The sequence below is a fragment of the Entelurus aequoreus genome, linkage group LG01, assembly GCF_033978785.1.
Source record: "Entelurus aequoreus isolate RoL-2023_Sb linkage group LG01, RoL_Eaeq_v1.1, whole genome shotgun sequence".
Classification (NCBI taxonomy): domain Eukaryota; kingdom Metazoa; phylum Chordata; class Actinopteri; order Syngnathiformes; family Syngnathidae; genus Entelurus; species Entelurus aequoreus.
In genome coordinates, this window is record NC_084731.1 from 53,326,102 (window position 1) to 53,345,424 (window position 19,323).

The following is a 19,323-nucleotide window of genomic DNA, read 5'->3' on the forward strand; positions in this document are numbered from 1 at the left end:
TCCCTTCATTTGGAAAAATATTTTGGTACCGGTACCAAAATATTGGTATCGGAGAGTTTTGCATTTTTCCCAAAATGCTTTGCAGAGGATTTAAATGGGTGTAGTTATGTGTTGTGCTTGGACATGTTTTATGAAATTTATAAAGTTCAGTGGGCAGGTTGTGTTATGTGTGAGCGTGTGTTGACTTTTTGTGTTTGTTTATTTGCACCATGAGTGACAAAGGTTGTTTGGATTGGGTCTTATATAAAAATGTTTAGCTGTGGACACTTCAAACTGCAATTCATGGGCATTAACTTGAATTACTCACATTGTCCATAAGATGGCGGAAAAGTCGCATCAATTATGCTGCTAGACGTTTATAAAATTTGATGATTTCTTATTAAACTTGTGACGTCTTGCGGGCCCAATTGAACACCCCAACAGGCCGCACTTGGCGCGCGGGCAGTGGTTTGGACATCACTGATCTAAAATGTGACTAAGTGGGTGACTGGTGTGTGGAGAACGCGTCCTGACCTGGATGTGGTAACAAGGGACGAGATGTGACTCGCGCCAATGGACATAATGACGTTTGCGTGCCGTGAGCGGATTAGACAGCGACTCACTGTTGATAGATTATGCAATGGAGTGTTTATTACACTGGCCGTCATTCAGAGCCCGACAATAGCAGCTTGATGAGTCCTGCACTCAGCCCTGTCCCGCTTAAAGACGATTGCATTGTTTACCAACATGTTCAATATTAGAATGGAGGCGGGACTATCCTAATATGGATCAGTGCCAAGTTGTGCACCTTCAAAGATACACACCTACTGCATGATTTATGCCAGGGGTGTCAAACATACGGCCCGCGGGCCGGAACCGGCCCCCAAGGAGGTTCGATCAGGCCCGCAGGATAATTTGAAAGTGGAAAAAATGCATAAAAGACATGGAATTAATATTTTAAATTCGCTGCAATTCATGGATTATCCGCTAAGGGGCGCACTCTTTCCATCAGAGTAGAAGACAAGCCGCATCACTGAGACAGACTGAAAACAGCAGACGGTATCAATGCGCCATCTGCTGCTTGTTACGACGTTGTTAATACCTTGGTCTCTACCTCTCCGCTACACCCTCATTAGCCAAAATGTCGTTATCCAAACGGAGAAAAGTAGATAAGGAGTGTAGAATTTTCAAAGAAAAATGGACCACGTCCTATTTATTTACAGAGATGCACGGAAAACCTTCGTGCTTGGTGTGTTTGCAACAAGTTTCGGTATTGAAGGAATATAATATTCGACGCCACTACGAGACTCATCACAGCGAAAAATATGACGGCTTGCAAGGACAACTGAGAAGAGATAAGATTAACGAATTGCTGGCGGGTCTGAGGAAACAGCAGTCAACTTTCATCCAGAGCCGAGAAGTCAGTGAAGCAGCGGTAAAAGCCAGCTACCTAATTGCTAGCGAAATAGCATTAGCATCGAAGCCGTATTCCGACGGTGACTTTGTTAAACAGTTTTCTGACAACATACATGCATTTAAGTTGAAGCTGACTTTGTGGGAGATGCAACTGGCAAATGGCAACCCTGCTCATTTCCCCTGTCTGAGAGATGTGTGTGTGACCAGACCTGATGCGGACATGAAACGGTACAAAGACAAAATTGCAGGACTACTGCGGGAGTTTGAGAAACGTTTTCAGGTATTTTGTGAACTTGAGACAGAATTTTCAGTTTTTCGCTCACCTTTCACAGTTAAAGCTTCTGATCTGCCGGTCGAAATTCAGCTAGAGATAATTGATTTGCAGTGTGATGCAGATTTGAAGGGCAAATTTGCCTCTGTAGTTCTGGACAGATTTTATCAGTATCTACTACCAGGGTACCCCAAATTAACAGCCCTGGCTGCTAAAATTTTGTGCATGTTTGGGACAACCTACCTTTGTGAACAAATTTTCTCAGTGATGAATATCAATAAAACAAAAATGCATTCAAGGCTCACAAACAAGCACTTAAATGACATTCTGAAAGTGACAGCTAGTCAGGACATGACACAACTGGTGTTGATGCACTTGTACAGGCCAAAAGATGCCAAGTTTCAGGAAGAAATACAAGTCCAGACTAGACTAACACCTTTAAAATGCTGCCTTAGATACTGTTTGCATTGAAAGAATACAGCTCTGTGAAGATGAATCCTTACTGTGGTGATTTAAAAAATGTGCACTTTAATGTTAGTCAGCAGCTTCAAAACAAAAGTTGTGTGATGGAATTCTACTGTTCATACAACTCCATAAATTTTCAGTATGTATTGTATGTGTATGTATGTTTCATGTATGAAGTTTACAGATTTACAGGACAGGCGAACACTTTCTTCATTACACATTTAAAATCACTCTCCTTAGTTTGTAAGGTGTACGCAGGGATTGCATTTAGATTTTATATGCGTATGTGTAAGTGGTTTAAAAATTCCTTTCTTTAAAAGTCTCATTTAATCTTAAAGTGCATTACTATATTTTTCAGTACCAATTAAAGTTGTGTGCCTTTGTACAATCAGTGGGATCAGTTGCAATGCATATTTGTGAATGATAAAAGTAAATTGCACATTTGTCTAAGGAAATATGAGGTGTTTCATGAAATGTTTTGTAAAAGGAAAGTTCATTAAATTTCAATATTTTCCTAATGTTCTTGTGCTTCTTTTAAGGCTGCAGCTAACGATTATTTTTCTATCGATTAATCTATAGATTATTTTTTCGATTAATCGGTTAATCTATAGATTGTTTTTTTCGATTAATCTATAGATTATTTTTCCTTTTACCGATTATTTTTTTATTCAAAATGAAGATGAAAAAATAAATGTAGGCCCGTTTTTTCAAAAGGCATGGCTTTTATTTACAAAAAAAAAGAAGTATGGCCACTCAGTCAACATTGACAACAACATGACTAAATATTCTGTAACAATGTAAACATTTAAAACTTTTAACATTTAACAAAATTAAAAGTAGCTTATTTGCTTTTTAATGTGCAAATATAAAAGTCAACATCCAGTGCAAATCTTAATATTCTGCAATAGTATAAGCATTTCAAAAGTAAAAGTATTGCTTATTTTACTTTAAAATGTGCAAAAATAAAGATAAACATCCAGTACAAAAAAAGTGCAAAACAAAATATTCTGTAACAACAGTGTAAACATTTCAACAAAAGTGAAAGTATTGCTTATTTGCTAAAATGTGCAAAAATAAAGATAAACATCCAATACAAAAAAGTGCCAATCTAAATATTCTGGAGCACTGTAAACATTAAGTATTGCTTTTAAAATGTGCAAAATAAACATCCAGTCCAACACAGTACACAATAACCAATTCTACTCATTCCAGTGAGTGACTAACAGTTGTAATGAAGAAAGGTTAGCATGTGTACATGTTTGGTTCTTTTCTTGTTTACAATATTCCCAGCAGCTGAAAATAGGCGCTCAGAAGGGGTCGATGTGGCTGGAACTGAGAGGTAATTAGCCTTCACCTCAAGCCAGGACTGCGAGTGAGCTGAGCTGCAGTTTATATTTCTAGAAGGTCAACGGGCTCATAGTGATGTTACTAGTAGTTGACTGGGAGGTGTTTATTATCATTTGGGGAGAGTCCGCTGCCTGATGCTCACCTGCTAAACACCTATCTGCTCCACGCTGAAGCGCTGACTACATGCGCTCTGAATACACACTGCTGATTGGCTGATAATGCTTTGTGTGTACCAATCAGATGGTTGTGTGGGTGGGACAATGCTGCGTGTGTACCAATCAGATGGTTGTGTGGGTGGGACAATGCTGCGTGTGTACCAATCAGGTGGTTGTGTGGGTGGGACAATGCTGCGTGCTGAGACAGAGGCAGAAGAGCGAAGCAGCTTGTTAAGACTTTAGCAGCTAAAGTTAGCTTTAGCTTAGAAACTCGTTCGGTACACCCCCGTGCCGAACCGAAAGCCCCGTACCGAAACGGTTCAATACAAAACACGTACCGTTACACCCCTAGCAGATACAAATGACACATTCATGTTTTTGTGTAATGATGACAACGTATGCTCGCGCGGACGATTGACTAGTTGATGGTTTTCTTTTCAAATGTTCGTTCATAGCCGTTGTGCTGCTATGATAGGCCATTTCCGCTCGACACAGTGTGCATACAACAACATTATTAGGCCGTTTATTGAAATACTCCCACACTTTTGACCACTTTTGGCATGCTTTTCCCCCCTCGCTCGCACCGCTCGCATCGTCTGCTTTGCGCTTCGCCATGACGGTAGTGTGACGTAAATATGCGACGCGTCGACGCACAAAAACGGCGTCGACGTATTTACGTAACCGATGACGTCGACTACGTCGACGCGTCGTTTCAGCCTTAGCTTCTTTACACCAAAACAAAGGAAATACATGATATTTTGGTTATTTATAGCAGAGTATGGTATAATTTTAATGGTCCGGCCCACTTGACATCTCCCTAGGCCGTATGTGGCCCACGATGCGAAATGAGTTTGACACCCCTGATTTATGCTGTTATCGCTGCCAATTAAATGAAGCAAAAAGTCAATCTGGATCAGCGTTAAAATTGAAAGTGTTCCTCCGAGCCTCATGTTCCATCTCGACAGTGTTTAATGGGAATTAGTAAGAGGTAACCGGAAATGGTTTTCACTTCACAAGTGTGCTTGAAGCTCATCGAGAGAATGACGTGAGTGTGCGAAAAAGTAATCAGAGCAAAGGGTGGCTATTTTGAAGAAAATAGAATATGAAACATGTTTTCAGTTATTTGACCTTTTTTTGTTAAGTACATAATGCCACATGTGTTCATTCATAGTTTTGATGTCTTCAGTGACAACCTACAATGTAAATAGTCATGACAATAAAATGCATTGAATGAGAAGGTGTGTCCAAACTTTTGGCCTGTACTGTGTATATTGAAAGATATAGAAAAATATTTTGCTCATGAGTCAGATTTTTTTGTGAGCCCTATCATTTCCAAAGAACTAATGGATATTAGACCGTGACCTTACATTATCATACAGCCTCTTCATATACTCGTCACTTCCTGTCAATGAGAAAGGAAGCAAAGAAAAAAGGCTCCGCTTCTGCTACCTGGGTTTTTGTTAAGTTTGAAGATTTTGACCACTGATTTGCGATCACAGCCACAGGAGAGTCACCTGGCACCTTCAACCTGATTTTGGTCAGTTGAGAGGCACTGATAGGCTGAAATAATGCGAGTTGGAAGAGCCGTGAGCCTCAAGCCAACGGCGCCTTACCGCAATTCAAAGCGGTTGACTAGCAACCAAAAGCTACGGCGAGTTTACAGCTGTTTTAAAGTGCTTTCGACGACGCAGAGTGATATAAGTTGACAGGCTGACACCTCAAATTGATCTCTGAACGGCGCAAGGTACGAAGTTGTTGAAACAAACAAGTTAAAAGTGCCGCAAGTCGCTAAAGAAGCAACTGCCGTTTGAGATGCAAGAGGCACTGGCGTCAGCGACCTGCCGCGATGCCAAAAGCGAAAGGAAAAACTAAAATCCCGAAACGTTCGGTGTCATCTGAATCAATCGATTCTCTGGACACAGGACACAAGGGGGAGCAATATTTGAGGTTGAACACAGGACATGTTAAGAATCAAGACAAGATGCTAAAAAAATTATCCATGACATAGGAATAGTGGAAAAAGCAATGAGAGAATTTAAAGAAGAAATTAAAGAAGATCTGAGAAAAGCAACAACAGAATACAAACAAGATCTGAGAAGTCTGCAGGAAAATATAGAAAGTCTGCAAACTCAGAATGATAACATAAGAAAGGACTTCCAGGAAATGCGCCAAGAAATGAGGACCCTTCAAGAAAACAACAACATGCTGTGGAATATCATAGATGAAATGGATCAGGATAAAGAATGTATGATATCATCGTGACCAAGATTAAACCAAGATCCCATGCGAAAGCTGTGAATAATGGAGGTGAACCAGATGAAATAGATATTGTCTCAGCAAAACAGCAAGTGGTCAACTTTCTGCAATCAAAGGAAATTGAAATCGACATTATAACCATCAACACATGTATCCCACTGAACGGAAGAAACAACAACGCCACTCCAGTCGTCCTCGTGAAACTCGTAAACAGAAAATCTAAATTGGCATCGCTGAAACAGGGAAAGAAGCTGAAGGGAACAAATGTGTACATCAGGGGTCTCAAACATGCGGCCCGCGGGCCAATTGTGACCCGCGAGACGTTATTGTGCGGCCCGCACCTCAATATGAACGTTTAATGTTAGTGTGGCCTGCGAGTTTTATATGAATGGCGCTTGACAGCGCTGTGTGCGGAGCTGAAGCATTCTTGCCAACCCTCCCAATTTTCACCCGTCAACATTACTGAGGACAACAATATTGAGGGCACGAGGTTTAACGTCCACTTTTACTCGTACAAGCAATGTGCCTGCACAGTCACATGTTGTATGCGGCTTCAACAGACACACGTAAGCGACTGCAATGCATACTTAGTCAACAGCCACACATGTCACACTGAGGGTGGCCGTATAAAAAAAACTTTATCAATGTTGCAAATATGCGCCACAATGTGAACCCACACCAAACAAGAATGACAAACACATTTTGGGAGAACATCCACACGTAACACAACATAAACACAACAGAACAAATACCCAGAATTCCTTGTAGCACTAACTCTTCCGGGCTACAAGGAATCTACCAATCATGGTGTGGTATATGACTCTCGAGGGCCGAACATTGACGTCACTTGCGTGATGCAAGCAGAGAAACGTTTTGCTGCTTTTCCACGAGACCCGCACGGCGCTCTTCCTCCCTCTCTCCCTCCCTCCCTCGCTCGCTCTCTCGCGCTCTCTCGCGCTCTCTCGCGCTCTCTCGCGCGTGTAGTAGAATTTCTGACCTTTGACCTATATTTCATGTCTGTCAAGAATGTATGCTCATTTAATTTCTCTTCTATTCTGTGTCCCCGGGTGTGGGACAAAAGTGAATATTAAGTCGTGCCAACCTGTCTACAGAATGTTTTGATTGTTTAAGTATGATTAAGGAATCCAAGGATGTTGCAAAAACAAATGACGCACGAGAAAAAAACTGTGACGCACAAGAGACAGATAAAACTGGCAGGAGACCGGGACTCGAGAGAGATTGCTTTTGTGACTCCTCCGGAGGATGTTGTGTGTCTGCATGGACAGCTCAATCTGACTTGATAATGGGTAAATAAACTTTTTGTACTAAATTCACTTTTGTTGCTGTTTAAGCTCTGGACAATCCACCACACATCTGCACAGAGGAACTGGCACACAATTCTACATTTTGCAAACATACCATTTTGGTCTCATGGTCTTTCCGCCTTCCTAGGAAGCTGCTGGTCCTGGGAAGGGCTGATCTTGTGACTGAAGATGATAACCTGTTTTCTTAAAATGGTTGCCGTTGTTTGACCTAATCTTTTTGGGGAAAACATGTCGGGATATTAGATCATTCACAAAACATTTAATTACTGAATTGGCATCCTCCTTTGAGGTTGGGGTTGCTTCCGCCAACCACTGCAATTGTCAATCTAAATCATTACGTTCCTTTATCCTTGTACCGGATTGATCATATCGATTAAATAAAACCTCAACACGCTCAAACTTGACCCAATCCAAACTCACCTCCCCCCTCTGGCCCTCTCACAGGGACAGTGTTAGTCGTAGTAATAGTAAAAGTAGTAGTAGTAGTAATAGTTTCAGAAACATCCAAGAAAAAGAAAAGGCAGCTGATAGTCAAGTGCAGCAAGAACAGAGGCGGAGGACAGGTCATGTCTGAGGTCAATGTTTGCTTTTTCAATAGTAATTTGATATTTTTACAACACCTAGTAAATTATTGTGGCCTCAATAATTCACTATGTAGTTGTATTCAATTTAGTCTATCTATGATAGGACAATGCACAGAAACATTAAGTTCAGAAACAGATATGTTCTGTACCAGATTATATCTAAATAGCTACTTTCCATCTGCAGTCCCTGGCTACCTAAATTAAAGGGATCCAAAAATCCAGCAATACATTTATGACACTAATTTACCATAATTAATAATATATCTACATTCATAATAATTAATAATCAATAAATAATCATACTATAACATGTAATCAAATTTAAGAAAAGTCACCAAATGCCCCTTCATCGACACATACTTAACATACAATACAACCACACCTTATTTACATCATCACACAAAGAACATACATGCTCTTGTTCACATCTGTCATCATTCGTAAAAACAACCAATATTTTAACAGCCATACCTCACAATTTACAACAAAAATGCTCTCATGGATAAATATAATACACATTAAGTTGATGTGTCAACATAATGCCCCTCTTAGCGACCGTGTGAGCATCTTTGTTTGCTCCAAAGCCACTTTTTAACTTCAAATTTTCTATTCCTTTTGTTATAACGGGGAGAAGGCTAATTGGTCTGTATTTGTTCATGTCTTCTTTATTTCCTGCTTTATGGATTTGGATGATAGTAGCAGTTTCTCGATGTGGTAGGGAAAGTGTTTTCCGTTATTGATTTATTTATCAATTATTGTTATAGGAGCAATAATACTATATAGGAAGAAAATGTTCAGACCCGTATATATCTCTAGATTGTGAGTCTGATAATGCAGGGAAGATTTTGTTTCATTTGTTAATTCTAAAATTAGTCCATCCTGAATAAATGACAATTATTTGCACTGATTTTGAGGGACTTTTTATTCAGGGTTTGTACAGACTGGATGAAATGTTCATTAAAATTATTACTTATGTCCAGACTGTCTGCAATAGTAGCGCCATTGATATTTAATGTTATAGTGTTGTTTCTTGTTTGCTCTCTTCCCGTAAGTTTGTACATGGTTTTCCATAACTGTTCTAATGTTCCCTTTTGCAGCTTTGATTAATTCTAAGTGAAAGTCAGCCTTAGACTTCTGCAAAAACATTGTAACTTTGTTCCTCAAAACTTTTAAAATCATACGATCTGTATTTAGACCTGTTATAATTGCTCTTATGAGAGCTGAGTCCCGATGTCTTATTAGAATCCAAATTGTTTTATTAATCCAAGGTATTTTTATTTTAGCACTCTTCTTTCTGGTTTTGTATTAGTGTATTTACAGATGATCTCTTTGATTTTTGTCATCCAATTGTAATTCTAGTAGGGCTGCTTATCCTTTGTATCATGTAGAAGCCGTTTATAATATCCTTAAGTTTATTTCTACCAGTCCAGATTAACGTCCCCCATGACGTTCACTTCTTTCATATTGTGCTGTTTGAGGATGTCTGAAAATGAATCGAGAAAAATGTCTTTAGCTGTGGTCGGTCGGTATACTACAATTACCTTGAAATACATTTTCTGAGGAAAATGTGATTTTAATTTTAACATACTCAAATTGATCTACTTTTAATGTTTTCCCTTTCATAAATCATAATTCCTCCCCCCTTTGTCACTCGATCTGTTTTTTCTGTATTCTTGTACCCCGGGACATTAATTAGAACCAACGTTTTTGCAGGTTTTAACCATGTCTCTGATAGACAAAGGTACCCCAGATTAGAGTCTGACAGTAACTGCTGGATTTGTTCAGTATGTTTCTTGTTGTAGAAAGTTTAATGATGCGGACACGTTTGTTACTGAATACTTTCTACAGACTTCTGTCCCTCTGCGACTTTGTGTATGTAATAAGCAACTACAATTATTTGATATGCTTAATTTTGTTATTTTAGCTCAGCTGTTGTGTAGCTGCTAGCTCCTTGTAGCCTACAGCAGGAGTGTCCAAATTGTAGCCCATAGCTATGTTTCTACCAGACAACCGAAATTTGCGTATCGGTCCAATCAGCGGCAGCTACGCCCTGTTTTAATCATTCGACCTAAATCTTTAGTTTTGTAGGCAGGACAGAGAGCAAGGGAACAATGTGGGACATTAATTGTCCATCTTATACCATGCTAATTGTTGTAAGGATAGTTCACATGAGCGGCCATACCTTGAGTCCCACCATATATAAGAGTCAAAGGGCTCCTACTATGAGTCGTCTAATTGGTGATCATACACTTTGGCGGTTTGGGTGGCAGGGCACACGGACGCACCTCAGTCAGCCAGTGCTAGGACAGTTGGAGCAGTCCCCGTCCTCCATTCGTTCCTGGGAGGCGTCCCCAGTAGTTGTCAGCTGATGTCGTGCTGTCAGGCAACATCAGGAAGTTCCATTGTCAATCCTGATCTGATAACATTGTCCGTTGACACTTATGTCCAGCAGGGGTCTGTTTGTATCTCCTGCTGTTTGTCCTGCTGTGGGCGTCCTCTGTCACACCTGTATGATGTTCTGGCTACAACTATGGAGCTTGTCTTGTTTAGAGAAGTTGGCAGTCCCCCGGCTGCATAACAGTTTCAACCCTAGCTTGACCTAGGAGGCCGCGACTACCACCCAAGTCCGTCTGTCTGGTTTTACGTTTTGTTGAGGTTTCTTCCCTACAGAATTTGGAACTCAAAACATGTACACCCATTGTTTTCCTATCCTCTCGGTTAGTTCAATTTTGCATATCACGTTTTAAAATCACAGTCTTAACTATCCCATTAAATGTTAATCAATAACCCTAATTCAAAGATTATACGTACTACTTCATGTATATTTCAGTCACCTTTTAAATTAATTTTTAATCTAATTAATACTTCACTTGTGCACTCTGACCTCCCATTATGCATGATATTCTACAACACAAAAGAATGTTTTTATTCTCGTTTTCTCCATCTTTTTCACACTAGTCACAACATGCACACACACACATTGTTTGGTGCCAACTGTCCTGATAGCGCAGCACAAACAACTCACAAGGCCACCTCCCAGATGTATGGTGTAATGCAATGTCTAATTAAAGATAAAATACTCCAACCTAAAAATGTCAGACTACACTTTAAAGTAACCCAACTTAAACTTACTTTTATTATAATAATTTCCAAACTCACCTCCACCACAGCAGACATCTTCCTCAATCCTATCCCAATACTCCCATAATTTAGGAAGGTGTTTCACAATAGTGGTTAAGTAGTTATTTTAAGTAATAGATCTCAATATGGGGGAATTAATAAGACTAAATTTGCCCTAGTGTGTGAATGTTGTCTGTCTATCTATCTGTGTTGGCCCTGTGATGAGGTGGCGACCTGTCCAGGGTGCACCCCAGATGGGACCTAAACTATTTATACTTAATCTAAGTGATATTTGTTCAGTATCTAATCAATTAAATGTATTACGTTTGCAGATAATACAAATGTATATTGTTCCGGAGAAGACTTGAAGAAAGCGTTGAGGAAAATCGAGGTTGCGTTGATTCACATTAAAAATTATTTGATATTAATAAGTAACCATTGAATGATAACAAAACTAAATTTGTGGTGTTTAGTGGTGCAAAGTCAATTTGTGAAACAAAAATTAAAGTTGAATCAAGTGGAAATTGACAGAGTATATGAACTAAATTCTTGAGAATAATAATTGATCATTAATATGTTGGAAGCCGCATATTGAACATATTAAAGAAAAATATCCAAATCCATTGCTATTCGGTATAAAGTAAAACACATGCTGAATAAGAAATGTCTGCATATGTTATGTCATTCATTTATTTTTTCCATATGTAACATTGTTTTGAAGTTTGGGGAAATGTTTATAGAAGAAATATAGACCCAATACTTAAACTTAAAAGGCTCATTTCAATAATACACAAAGCATGCTACTATGATCATACCAATCCATTTTTTTAAGTTATAATGTGTTAAATGTTCAGATAATTTAATTTTAAAACAATTGCAATTATGTTTCCGAGTAAAGAACAACAGCCTTCCAGTTTGTATTCTTAGCTTATTTACATTATGAGGAGAAAACTATCATTTACGGGGGATATTGATTTTTGAAATAGGTCAAGTAAAATAAAAATAAAAATACAAATGTATTTCAGTTCTAGGAGTTAAATGATGGACCATCCTCAGTGATGAGCTGAACACATGTAGTTTTTTGTTATGGTTTAAGAGACCCTTGAAAAGTAAAGTTTTTTGAACATTATAAAATATAGTAACAAATACTTTCATCTTTTAACGTTGATGTTCCAGGTAATTTAATGTTCAGTGAATGTATAGGATAGGCCAATATAATCTTTGGCTTCCGCCTATTCCTTTTTCGGCCATTCTTTTTCTTTTATTTTCTTTCTGTGTGTAAATGGGTATGATTGTTAATATGTCTAATCTGTACTGTTAAACTGCTCACACAAATTGGTTGATGGTTGATTATATGACCAAAATAAACCTATCTCATTTATTCATTCATTATCTATCGCACTCATAGTTTTATTCCATTTGGCATGTAATTATTCCTATTGATTTCTTCCCATTTCACTCAACCAACTAAACAAACAAATAAACAAACTTGCAGCTAACCACAACCAACAGCATACCATTTACGAATACCTTCATTTGTCACTTTCTCATCTTTTCTTCACTTTCGTTTTCCTTTACAAACAACATCCTGTATCCATCTCTTCCTTCATCTGCTCTCTCTTCCTCTCTCTCTCACTCTCTCTCCTTCTCTCACAATACAAACACAATAATCCAAAATAATCAGTCTTATAAAATACAACAGGGTCAGCAGCAATCTAAAACCATTCATGTCATGCATCATTATTTATCTCTTAACAATTTTTCCTCCTTCATAACCTGCATTTTAGAATTTTAGCTTTAGATATGATTTAGGGCAGTGGTTTTCAACCTTTTTTCCCAGTAAAATAAATACATAAATTACAGCATAATGTCATCAATTTCTGATTTATTAAATTGTATAACAGTGCAACATATTGCTCATTTGTTGTGGTCTTACTTGAACTATTTGGACAACAAAAAAAGATATAAGAATAACTAAAACGTTTTTAAAAATTAAACAAGTGATTAAATTATACTAAAGATTTCTATACATATAATCAATCATCAACCTTCTTTGGATATTGTAATAGTGATCCATCTGGACTCGTGAACTTAATTCTAAATATTTATTTTGTTGAAGTGTTATTCTATAATTATATTTATAAACGATTTTTGAATTGTTGCTATTTTTAGAATATTTAAAAATCTCACGTACCCCTTGGCATACCTTCAAGTACCCCCCTTTTTGTCCGGGTGGAAACACCGTACCCTCCTTTGAGAACTACTGATTTAGACTATAAAAAAATCATTTGTCCCACACGCCATTAAACTGTACAACTCCTCTCTGGGGGCTAGGATGACAGGGGATGTAAAACAATAACAGTGCAATACTTTTTTATAACATGGTCGCTAATGACTAGTTTCTCTTGTTATATTCTTATTTTACTGTTATATTTTTATTCCCACTGTAATATTTTTCTATTTTGTTTCCATTTATACCCCCTTAGTTAGTTTTTACTTCTTAAATTCGATCTCACTTTTGTACACTGCTGCTGGTATTTTGATTTTCCTGAGGGAGCTCACCGGGCGGAAACACCAGAGGGGGGAGCTCCCCTGAAGGAATCAATAACGTGCTATCTATCTATCTATCTATCTATTGTTAATCCGAGCACAATTCATGACGTCTCGTCCTTGTAACACTGGACAGATTTCTTATCTTGCAGACATTTATTTCCATTTAGTTTTATTCTCTACATGTAATTCTACATGCACCTTCATTTATCAGTTTGAAATTTGCTTTCTTTTGTTATTTATTTCAATTATTGTTTGTGCTGATAACTTACATTCTCATTCTTTGTCTGTCTTCTGATTAGAATTTGTTTAACGCTTCTCCACGTTTTGTTTTGACTATGGCGCTGAGTGTTGGCGACTATTATCTGTACTTCTCCCTCGCCTGCGATTTAGACTCCATGACTCACACAGGTTGACAATATATATTTAATACCAGTTGCACAGATAAAAGTTAAAAATGTTTTAGAATATAAATTTAAATTTTATTTTATTGTGTGTTTATTCTTAAAAAAATTAATATGTCAATGTATTTGAATAATCAATTTATCTTTATCAAATTTAAATTCAATATTATTAATTTACTTATTTACCTTTATTTAATGTGTTTGCTATATCATTATAAATTCAAAGCTACAATGTATTCTAATCTATGATGTGCGTGTGTGTGTGTTTCAACTCCACACTTACTAAATATACACTAAACACATAAAAATGATGAATCAACCAATGCTCGAATGTCCCACGATACAAATGTATTTATTGATATTTAAATGTTTATTTATTCATATACAGTATTTTTTATTTGACCTATTATCAAAACCAACCAGTCAGCACTCTCTTCAGATTGAGTACAGCTGTCCACTATATATATATATATATATATATATATATATATATATATATATATATATATATATATATATATATATATATATATATATATATATATATATATATATATATGTATATTTTTTTAACCTAGCTCAATGCTAATCTAATCCAATGCTAACCTGTACATATGCTAACCTAGCTCAATGCTATGCTAACAGTGTCACTCACACAGCCTCGTCACACGCACACATCCCTTATCTTAAAATGTCTCCCAGCAGGGCCTCCTTTTTTATTTTCTTACTGAGTCACACGCACACACACACGCCAATTTGTGTGGTGGATTGTCCAGAGCTTAAACAGCAACAAAAGTGAATTTAGTACAAAAAGTTTATTTACCCATTATCAAGTCAGATTGAGCTGTCCATGCAGACACACAACGTCCTCCGGAGGAGTCACAAAAGCAATCTCTCTCGAGTCCCGGTCTCCTGCCAGTTTTATCTGTCTCTTGTGCGTCACAGTTTTTTTCTCGTGCGTCATTTGTTTTTGCAACATCCTTGGATTCCTTAATCATACTTAAACAATCAAAACATTCTGTAGACAGGTTGGCACGACTTAATATTCACTTTTGTCCCACACCCGGGGACACAGAATAGAAGAGAAATTAAATGAGCATACATTCTTGACAGACATGAAATATAGGTCAAAGGTCAGAAATTCTACTACATGCGCTTTCACTCGCTCTCTCTCTCGCTCTCTCTCGCTGTAAACTTTTTTTTGCTGCTTTTCCACGAGACTCTCTAGTGCTCTTCCTCCCTCCCTCCCTCCCTCCCTCCCTCCCTCCCTCCCTCGCTCGCTCTATCTCACTCTCTCTCTCTTGCTCTCTCTCGCTGTAAACTCCACAGCACAAAACATAATGCTGGAATCGCCAAAAAAGCATGCGACTTGAGAAAGCAGGGAACAAACCAGGGAACTTGAAACGCCAACTGTAAAATCTACATCAAGCTGAATGGAAGTCCAGAAGCAAGTGTACTTGTTGTCTATGGCATCAAGGACCTGGACACATTTTTAAAGTTTACACTGCTTCCACAACAATGATGAATGGAGTCTGACGGAAAACAATCACCTAAATTCAACACCAACATGACTATGTTCCAAGAGACCACTAAACAAGAAGACATAGATTCAGGAGTGCATCCACCTACACTTATAGAGAATATTGAAACAACATCAAAGATTGTTGAACAAGAAAATATGAAACTACAAAACTTCTGCAACAAAGATCACAAAAACCAGAATTTGGAAAATGATATAGATCCAGATACAAATGTTTTCTCCCACATCAGTAATAATTGTTTTTATTATACAGATGAACAATATAATAGCAACATTAAATGTGATAACAAATTGTCAAATATTCAAGCAGAAGCTTTTATGCAAATTACAACAACATGAATAACTTTTTAGAACACATCAACGAACCCTTCAAAGTGATCGCTGTCACAGAAACATGGATTGATGATAAAAAAGGAATAGATTTTGATCTGGAAGGATATGAACTAAACTACATCAACAGAACCAACAAAAATGGAGGAGGAGGAGCTGTGTACGTGATGAAGAACCTGAACTACAAAGTGGTAAAAAACAGTCATTTGCTATAGATAATAATATAGAATGTATAACCATTGAAATATGTCAGGAAAAAAGCAAAAACATATTCATCAGTTGTATATACAGATCACCTAAGTCAAGTATAGAAACATTTGAAGAATGGATCAAGGCAAATTACATGGACAATGGTCAAAAATAATTTTCGTATGTTGTGACTTTAATAATGACTTATTGAACCCTAACAAGCAAAAGTCTATAGATGACTTCATTGATACAATGTACAGCATCAGTTTATATCCTAAAATCACAGAGCCAAGCAGAATCACAGGACATTGTGCCACGCTTATTGATATTTTTACCAATGATTTTGATAATAACACTACAAGTGGTCTACTTATAACCGACGTTAGTGATCATCTGCCAGTTTTCACAATATATGATGGAAACTACAAGAAGAAGAACATGGAAGACAAAAATACATTTTGAAGACTTTGCACAGAGAAGAGGATGATTGCTTTCAAAAATGAGCTAGAAAAGCAAAATTGGGACAATGTGTACAATGAAAATGAGGCTGATGAAGCATATGAACATTTCTTAAACAAGTTCATAATACTTTATGATGAACATTGTCCATGGAAACAACTCACTAGAAAGCATAGAAAGAATAATCAACCATGGATGACAAAAGATTAAAAAATGCTTGTAATAAGAATAATACATTATATAGAAAATGTACAACACAAAGAACTACAGAGGCAGAAAATAAGTACAAAAAGTATAAAAACAAGCTAACTAACATACTACGAACATGTAGAAAATAATATTACAGTCAATTATTAGACAGGAACAAAAATAATATGAGAGCAACATGGGGCATCCTCAATAGCATGATTAAAAATGGCACTAAGAGGGATTACACCCAATACTTCTCAGACGGAAACAAAAAAAAATTACAATATAAAGTAAGTAGTTGAAAGCTTTAATAATTACTTTGTAAATATTGAACCAAAATTGGAGGAAAGGATTCCAGACCCAGTTTCAATTGAGGACTATAACAATACCATAGATAGACATCCCAACTCAATGTTCCTCAATAATGTGACAGGAGGAAATAGTTAAAATTGTGAGAAAATGCAAATCTAAGACTTCAATTGATTGTAATGGAATTGATATTGAACAATAAAAACGTTTATAGAAGAGATCTGAGGACCATTAACGTATATTACCAACCTATCATTTCAAACAGGTAAATTCCCAAACAAAATGAAAATAGCTAAAGTTGCACCAATTTATAAGACTGGAGACAAACACCAATTTACAAATTAATAACCTGTTTCTTTACTTCCACAATTTTCTAAAATCATTGAAAATCTGTTCAATAACAGATTAGAGAGTTTCACAAACAAAAATAGAATACTCGCTGAGAACCAATATGGATACAGAGCTAATGTTTCAACTTTGATGGCTTCAATTGAAATTACAGAAGAAATTACCAATGCAATAGATTGTAAAAAATGTGCGGCAGCAGTGTTGATGGATCTGACTAAAGCATTTGACACAATTAATCACAATATTTTACTAAAAAAACTAGAACGGTATGGCATCAGAGGGTTGGTCTTAAACTAGTTTAGAAGGTATTTAACGAACGAAAACAATACGTGAAGCTCGGCGAACACACATCTACAATGCTAAATATATCTTGTGGTGTACCTCAAGGACCAAAATTGTTACATCTCTATATATATGACATTTGTAAAGTTACAAAAGATTTAAAGTTAGTATTATTTGCGGATGATACAACAGCGTTTTGTTCAGGAGAGAACACACAGAAGCTAATACAAATAATAACAGAAGAAGTGAACAAATTAAAAAGATGGTTTGACGAAAACAGACTATCTTTGAATCTCAGTAAAACTAAAATAATGCTATTTGGTAACAGTAGAAGAGAAAGTCAAACACAAATACAAATAGCCGGAAAATAAATTGAAAGAGTAAATGAAACCAAATTTCTAGGTATAATGATTGATGATAAATTGAACTGGAAATCTCATGTAAAAAATATGCAACATAAAGTAGCAAAAAACATCAATAATAAATATATTGTTAAATAAAACCTTTGCCTTGCTTATGATTAATATTTATGCCTACTAGGCTACTGTATTTTAATGTTGGTCATTATGGTGGTACTTAAAGAGCCCAGTATTTTATGAGGTGGTACTTTGTGAAAAACGTTTGAGAACCTTTGATCCGTTCTGTTCAAACCAGCTTTACAAACTGTGACTTGTTTGTGCGAAACCGCCTCAAATTTCATGTTGCGTTCAAGGCCTTGCCTCCAGGCACTCATGTGGACTCTCATTGGGCGTGTAGGGGAAACGAGTTGCGTGCGAGGAAGGCTCGGAGGGTTACAGCGACCTCTACCAGGAGAACGCCATGTTCCAAAGAGAGAACGACACGCTGCGCCTCAGGGTGAAGGCCATGCAGGAGACCATCGACCACCTCAACACGCGAGTAACGCACCTGTTGGCCAACGAGGTCAGCGTGCTGCTCACCAAGTCAAGTATGCAAAGTTTCCTATTATTACCATTTTTTTCCAGTATTTTTGTTTAGTTGGACTCAAACCTGCTCCGTCAACTCCAGGTGAGGGCAACCAGGAGATTGGAGCTCTAATTCAGAACTACATCCGAGAAGTCGAAGAGCTCAGGTAAGAGTTTCCTCAGCACAACACTGCTTGTATAATACTAGATCATCACAATCTTGAACCACTGAACCACCAATAGTGTAGACCACAGGTGTCCAAACTTTTGAAGTGGGGGGCCGCATTGAGATAATGCATGCAAAATGTGTGTGTGTGTGTGTGTGTGTGTGTGTGTGTGTGTGTGTGTGTGTGTGTGTGTGTGTGTGTGTGTGTGTGTGTATACATATCATAATAAAATAATGGATATAAAATACTAACTAATATAATTGAATATTAAGAGTATGTGAAAGTTCAACTCCTACTGACTACCTTCTTAAAGTTTTGTAATCATTCAGAAATACCGTGCACCTAAAAGTTAAACATGGATAAGTGTGGAAGGTGTTTTGCATTTTTCCCATCATGCCTTGTAATTGATTACAATGGTTGTAATTTAATATTTTTATGCCAATGGGACAATGTTTTTTTATAATATCCACAAAGTTCAGTGACCAGGATGTGTTATGTGTGCCCATGTGTGTTGACGTTTTGTGCTGGTTGAATATTTTTTTTCTGCGCCATGACTAGGGAAGGTTGTTTAGATTGGGTCATATAAGTGAATGCTGTGTTGGGATTTTCGAGAAAGTATACATCATGGTCATTGACCTGCGTCCAAAAGATGGCAACAAAGTCCCACATGTCACACCGCCATATAATTCAATGTAATATGAAAATTAAGTCTCGG

The 19,323-nt window shown here is 37.3% G+C and overlaps 1 protein-coding gene across 1 annotated transcript in view; it reads left to right on the forward strand.

Moving 5' to 3' along the window:
• kif21b (kinesin family member 21B) overlaps positions 1–19,323 on the forward strand; it is a 403,877-nt gene that overhangs the window by 174,171 nt on the left and 210,383 nt on the right. The window contains exons 9-10 of the mRNA XM_062054694.1: positions 18,275–18,464; positions 18,545–18,608. Of these exons, the coding sequence (XP_061910678.1) occupies positions 18,275–18,464; positions 18,545–18,608 (254 nt within the window). The remainder of the gene's footprint in view (positions 1–18,274; positions 18,465–18,544; positions 18,609–19,323) is intronic.